Source organism: Falco punctatus (assembly GCF_963210335.1).
Source record: "Falco punctatus genome assembly, chromosome: 11".
Classification (NCBI taxonomy): Eukaryota; Metazoa; Chordata; class Aves; order Falconiformes; family Falconidae; genus Falco; species Falco punctatus.
In genome coordinates, this window is record NC_137591.1 from 26,216,650 (window position 1) to 26,222,888 (window position 6,239).

General features: G+C 62.2%; 1 protein-coding gene and 1 long non-coding RNA gene across 2 annotated transcripts; both read right to left on the bottom strand.

The window, feature by feature from the left end:
• CRIP1 (cysteine rich protein 1) lies at positions 1-4,226 on the bottom strand. Its single transcript, XM_080406785.1, has 5 exons — positions 4,073-4,226; positions 1,050-1,144; positions 874-931; positions 701-748; positions 1-351 (listed from the first exon to the last, which is right to left on the bottom strand). Exons 1-4 carry the CDS (start codon positions 4,110-4,112, stop codon positions 708-710), a joined length of 234 nt encoding a protein of 77 aa, XP_080262911.1. The 5' UTR covers positions 4,113-4,226; the 3' UTR covers positions 1-351; positions 701-707.
• On the bottom strand, positions 1,739-4,066 carry LOC308071402. The gene is made up of 2 exons (XR_013931155.1): positions 2,435-4,066; positions 1,739-1,884 (listed from the first exon to the last, which is right to left on the bottom strand). It is a non-coding gene; the product is annotated as an uncharacterized lncRNA (long non-coding RNA).
• Positions 4,227-6,239: the final 2,013 nt, after the last annotated feature.

Genomic DNA, 6,239 nt, shown 5'->3' on the forward strand with positions numbered 1-6,239 from the left:
TGGGAGAAGCATCTTTCAGTTTATTAAAGACTGAGAATACAACTGTGAGCCCAGCCAGGAGAGCCGGGTGCCAGAAGCAGGGCTGGGTTTTGGCTGGAAGGGTGCGGTCTCCTCTCCAGGCGGCCTTCAGCAATACCAGCCAAGTTTCCTATCCGGCAAGGCGTCCCAACGCCCCCATCCCAGCAGTGCTCCACCTGGAGCGGAGCCCCTCTCCGCACCAGCCCCAGCCTTGGTTACTTATTGCTTTTCATGTGCTAGTCTAGTACAGAATGAATTAAAAACAAAAATGCATGTCTGTCGCGGTGTGTTTGTGCTCTCTTCAGGCTGTGCTGGGAACCCTGGCCATCAGACCTGGAGAGGGATGGAAGAGAGGGGCAGATGAAGTCGGGCTGGGCTGGGAGCAGGGACATCCCAGGGACAAAGGCACTCCAGGACAGAGCCCGTCTTTGCTGACAGGCCACAAAGCAAAAGCCTTTGGTGTCCGCTGCCAGAGCTAAGGTGACAGTCACTTGGGGCTGGCAGAGAGGAGGAGCTGGCACCCAGCAGGTTTCTCCCAAGCACTGGCGTGAGGGCTGGGAGTCACAGCCAGCCCGGAGAGACGCCGTGGCACACCTGCCTTCCCCGCTTGTCCCGGGGAGGACAGCCCCAGCCAGCCCACGGAGCCAGAGGCGGGAGGGGAGCTCCAAGAGGAGGCACCAACCTGAGGTTTACTTGAACGTGTGGCTCTCGGCTCCTCCCCGGCCGAACCCTGGAAGAGAGACAGAGCGGGGTCAGCATCACTGCGGGACGGTGAGTGCACCAAGGGATGTGTGTCACAGAGATGGGAGCCCTGAGCCCCCTTCCCTCCCACAGCCCCAGCCACAGTGGCCCTACCTTTGGGCCCGAACAAGGCAGCATAGCAGGGGTGGTTGCAGTATGGCTTGCCATCGTGCTGTGGGGAGAGAGAAAGAGCATCAGCCCCTACCGCCCTTCAGCTCCATCTCTGCCCATCCCACCCTTCCTGCAGCCCCTAGCTGCAGAGGACAGGGACCTGCTGGCAGCAAACTCACCTCTGCATGGCCTCCAGATGTCAGGGTCTTGTTACACTTCTCGCATCTCAAGCAGGGCCGGTGCCAGTCCTTCCCCAGAGAAGTCACCTTCTCAGCTGCCACGGAAAGGAGATGGGTTAGTTGAGGCCCTAACCAGGCACAACAAGTTAAGGTTTCGCAGGTTGGCCTCCCTGTCATCAACCCTAGGGAGGACTTTTCTGGGCTTTTCTCAAGTCTACCTGTCCAGGACAGAAAGCACCATGTTTCAAACCCAGGAGCTCACTGTAAACACACAGGTGCCTGGATCTGAAACAGCAGTGCCATGCCCAGGGTGAGCATCACTGCATCCATGCAGACAGGCTGACTTCTATCTGTCTTCCAAAGATCTGAGGACCTTGTTCCTTCCCACATCAGCCGGCAAGGGGATGACTTTCTCCCCAGCCAGCTGGAGACCCAACAATCACTAGAGCTGGCAGGGGCGAGGGGGGGATGCTGGTGAGAACCAGGGAGGCAAAGCCATCGCCACACCCTGCCAACACAAACGAGCCACCAGCACTCTGCCCACCGCTCCAATTCCACATGCACCACGGCAAACCAGAGCAGGGCTGAAGCTTGGCCGGGGTTCAGGCGGCTGTGGGGGAGACAACATGCTGTTTGCTGGAGCTGGGATGTGTTTACGGAGAGAGGGGGGAACACAGGGTGGCTTTTAATTGCGGCACGGTGGGGGAGGAGGGTATTTTCTGCAGACGTATGTGCTCTTCATATTGGCAGCTTCACTCCTGGGGATTTCTTAAGTGATAAAGCAGAGCTTTCCGCAGGGCCCCGTCAGAGCCAGGTCCGAGCACTCTCCCCACGCCTGCAAAAAGAGGTTGAGCAGTGGCACTGAGCTGCTGCTGGCAGCGGGCGCCCCGGGGGGCCCTTGGCAGCCTGGAACACCTCTCCTTTGGAGTCCAAATATACCCACAACAGCTCAGGCAAAGAGCAAGCCAACGGCTGCAGAGGTGGCAGCGGGGGCAATGCCCAAATGTCACGAGGCAGCCCCGCTGCCATCTCCCAGCAGACAAAGAGTCTCCTGTGCTCATAACCCAGTGGGGGCTGCAGTGTCCTCCCCCCGAGCAGCCTCAGGAGCCCGAGCCAGGCCCATGGTGGGACCCTCCTGTCACAGGGTTTCTGGAAGGCACTCAGCTTCCCCACCGCTCACATAAGCATTGCACCAACGTTCGGGCAGGGGCTCTGCCAAGGCTCGCTGCAGTGGGGCCCCAGCGGCTCTCAGCCACGCAGGCGAGATTCCCCTGGAAAGGTGGTGGTGGCCCTGCAAAACCCATCCCCGGTCCCCTTGGCATCCTCTCCTCCTCACCCCTGCTCTGTTACAGACATGATTTGGCCGAAAGCAGCCCGAGGCATACCCGAGCAGCACTGCCAGGCACCAGGAGCTCTGGGGTGCCCCAGAGCAAGGCTTGCTCTGCCTCCTCTGCCAGCGCTCCTTATCTGCAGGCACAGAAATCAGGCGGCAAGCTTGGTTCTCCAACAGCTTTTGAACCCTTCTCAGCCTCTGTATCAACAGGTGTTTCGTAACAGCAGCCTGATAAGCACAGGGCTAAAACCCCTCCTTGGTCAGACAGCCCCATCCCAGCACTGCCACACCTGTGGGCATGGCAAACACAGCTCGCCCCAGTTGGGATCAAAGCAGATCCATAGAGAAAGGCAGACACTGACCAGCACCTTGGTAGCTGCTGGTATCAAGCCATGTGGGTAAATGAGGTGCCCCAAGACCCTTGGTTACAGGAGGGAGACACAAACTCTATTGTGCCAACCCCCTACCTCAAAGCCTAGCTGAAGGGTGAGTTTAGACAAAGCGATGTTCGCCAGCCACAGGAGCCACGTCCCAAGCAGCACTGCAGGCAGCAGCACCCGCGCCAGCCCCAGCACACCTCCCCAGGGTGGGCATCACCAACAGCCACAGCTCCGTGGCCCAGAGAGCAGCCCCTGCGTTTGAGCCTCCAAGTTCTTTGCCAGAGCCCAAGTAGGAGTTGGGGCACACACACGCACGGAGCAGAAATTGGGCAGAGTGAGCAGAAGTCAGTGACGGCACTCGGGTTCCCAGATCCCTCATCTCTACTAAATTAAAAAGCAGGGAGCACACATAAGCTGCTCCCAGCAAACCCCCTCAGGTGCAGCTAAACCAGGGATGTGGGGAGGTCTGGCAGCCAGAGCCTGCCTGTTCCAGCAGCTGCTGCTGGCAAGGTGAGAGGCTCAAAGCCCCCAGATACCCTCAGGCAGGACAGCCAGACCATGGCACCAGAAGGGGCAGGAGCCTGGAGCTTTGGGGCCCCAGTCTGGAGGGAGGACATCTGCCTGAAGCCCAGTGGCAGACAGCAGCCCGACAAGGCTCACCATTAGCCTGCAAAGGTGGCTTAAAAATAACACCCCAGCGGTGTCATCTCACCATGCTAAACCACACAAGCCAAAATGTGGGCAACCCACGGACCCAGGAACGTGCCCGAGGGCAGGATTTGCCCTTGGGAAGGTGCTTACTCGCCTGCACCAGCTTTCAGAGCAGCAGGCTGCACTGGCCGGGCCTTTGGGCTTCAAACTGGCATGGGGCTGTGGGCAATGGTGGGAAAGAACCAGGGCTGAGCCCCGCCTGCAAATCTGGGGGTACCCACTGCAGCCCGCATCCCACTGCAAGGCACCTCCTTGGGTGGATTTATAAGGGCCACCCCCCCACACCCCCACGGCACCCCGGGGACCCACAGCGCAGAGATGCACAGCTTTGGGGCACCCCAAGAACGGGCAGTGATGGGGTGCACAACACCGGGGCACGCCGGGGACCCACAGCGCAGGGATGCGCAGCTTTGGGGCACCCCAAGAACTGGCAGCGATGGGGCACAGAACACCAGGGCACCCAGGACCCGCAGCGCCGTGGTGCCCGGGGACCCCAAGCCCGGTGGGGTGCGGCATAGGCGCACCCCGGCTGAAGCAGCCCGACAGCCCCGCGGTCCCCGCGGCTTAGGGGCGGCCGGGGGGGCGCAGGGAACCCTTACCGAAGTAGACCTCCTTCTGGCAGCGGGGGCACTTGGGCATGGTGTCGGCTGGGCTCGGCTCGGCTCGGCGCCACGGCTGTGGGATGCTGCGCGCGGCCCCGCCGGAGTCACTGGCCGGCCGCCCCGCCCCGCCCCGCCCAGATGTGCGGCCCCGCCCGCAGCTGGAGGCACCCGCCCGGAGCACAGCCTGCAGGGGCTCCCAGGGCGGGGCCCTGACCCCTAGCCCCTCCTTGCATCCTGCACCCCCTGCCCCCTGCAGTCCCTCCAGCTGCACCCCTTGCACCCTTTCCATCACCCTTTGCACCCCTGCGCCCTTTGCATCCTGCAGCCCCACGCCAGTTGCACCCCTTGCACCCCTACATCCACGGCACCCCACATCCCCTGCACGCCCCACACGCTGCAGCCCTGCCCCCTCTGCACCCCAGGCTGCTGCAGCCTGGCTCCCTGCCCATGCTTGTGCTGTGCCGGGCCGAGAGCCCCACTCGTAGTGGGGCTGGAGGTGTGATTGGCATCTGCCAATTAACCGTGCTCCCAGATAAAGAATCACGTGTGCTGGCCACCAGGGCTCACCCCCTCCCAGCACAGATCTGTTTTCTCCCGAGAGGGTGTAAAAGCTGACCCTCAGACAGGGTGTCCCGCCCGTGGGGAAGGTTGGGGTACAAGGCGAAGCAGGAGGGAGCTGTGGGGCTGTAACCCCTCTCTTGCAGGACCTCAGGAATGGTGTGGGTGCAGGACGCGGCTGCGCTCACTGTGGAGAAGCAGCCCATCTGTGTCGCTGACTGTTGTCATTTTATTAGGAGCGAGGACTTGCTGTTCCTTTGCACTTGGCTGTGAAGGAAATGAAAAGCCTATCCAAAGGTCTGTTTTGTATGAAACAATCCTCCCCAGGGCATGTTGCCGCGCTGGAAAGGTCATGAGGGCTGGTGAAACCCAGCGCCAGGACGCCTAGTGTCTGCCTCCCGAAATGCAGGGCACCCCTCGCCTGCGCAAACAGGGCCCCCTCGGCACGGGAGCCCACCCGTGGGTGCAGGGGGACAGGCAGCAAGCTGTGCCCAGAAGCAAAGTTCACAGTTCGGTTGGGATTGCTTCTGACCCAGCCTGGCTCCAGCCTCCCTTCCCAGTGGGATCCCTCATCCTGCTGATGGTCCCCGCTGCTGCCGGTGGTCCTGGGCTCACCCTGCCAGCTGGCAGCCCCACCACTGGCTGGGGACCCCCTCTTGGTGGGCTGCTGCAAGGAAGCCGCTGGGCTCGGCGGGAGGCTCGGCAGCCCTCTCTGGCAGCGGCATCGCTGGGAAGCCCACTCCCGGCTAAGGCACGAGTCACACTCAGCGTCTTACAGCATGGAAAGAGAGGTGTCCTGCAAGGACTGTCACCTCCACCCTGCCTCCTCGCAGTTCTTCCTCCGCCCAGGCACTCCACACATGCCAGCGCTGTATTTGAGCCACACCACCTTCCCCTGCACCAAGCCGCAGCACCCCACAAGTGCCCGGGCAAGGCCAGGACCCCCTCCCCACCCCACGCAGGGTGCAGCTGGCACCCTGATGAAACATAGGGACAGGGCACGTCCTCTCCCCTCTCCGGTGGCCCTGCCTCCCCTCCCACATGGTGCCAAGCTGCTTTGAGGCCACTGCCCGGCTAGGACAGCCATCTCCAGCTGCGCTCCCTTTTAAGGCAGGTTTTATGCCAGCAGGCAGCTGAAAGCTGGCCTCTCGCAGGTCTCCTCCAGCTGGCCCAGCCCTGCGGCCAGTCCCCGTGGACCCCTCAGCCCACCTCCTCCTGCAGCAGGAATGCTCCCACCCCGGCCGGGGCAGCCTGTGCCCCCGCATGGCACCATACACCGACTGACCCGGCTGCTGACGCACCGCCCAGCCACCCCCTCCCCTCGCTTCCCCCAGGCACTTACTGGAAACCGTTCACAGGACAGAGCGGGCACGAAACCGGCGGCAGCTCTCACAAAGCAGGCACCACCGAGCCATGCACCGCTCTTTGCCAGCCCTGCCCACGTGGGGCCATATGCCTGATGTCCGCCCCCACGGCCCGTGCTTTAGCCCAGCCAGCCCTGCCGTGGGGATGCATACACCTTGGGCTACCCCGGCCCACTTCACCAAGGGGTGAGCCAAATTGTGTGCTGGTGCACCACGCAAAGCTATGGGGCATTACAGTGAGC

Excerpts from the sequence above, each read along its gene's own strand:
- CRIP1 (XM_080406785.1), bottom strand. The coding sequence starts at position 4,112 with ATGCCCAAGTGCCCCCGCTGCCAGAAGGAGGTCTACTTCG. Across the intron at positions 1,145-4,072 it reads CCAGAAGGAGGTCTACTTCG|CTGAGAAGGTGACTTCTCTG; the intron begins GTAAGGGTTCCC and ends TTTCCGTGGCAG. Across the intron at positions 749-873 it reads TGCCTTGTTCGGGCCCAAAG|GGTTCGGCCGGGGAGGAGCC; the intron begins GTAGGGCCACTG and ends TCTCTCTTCCAG.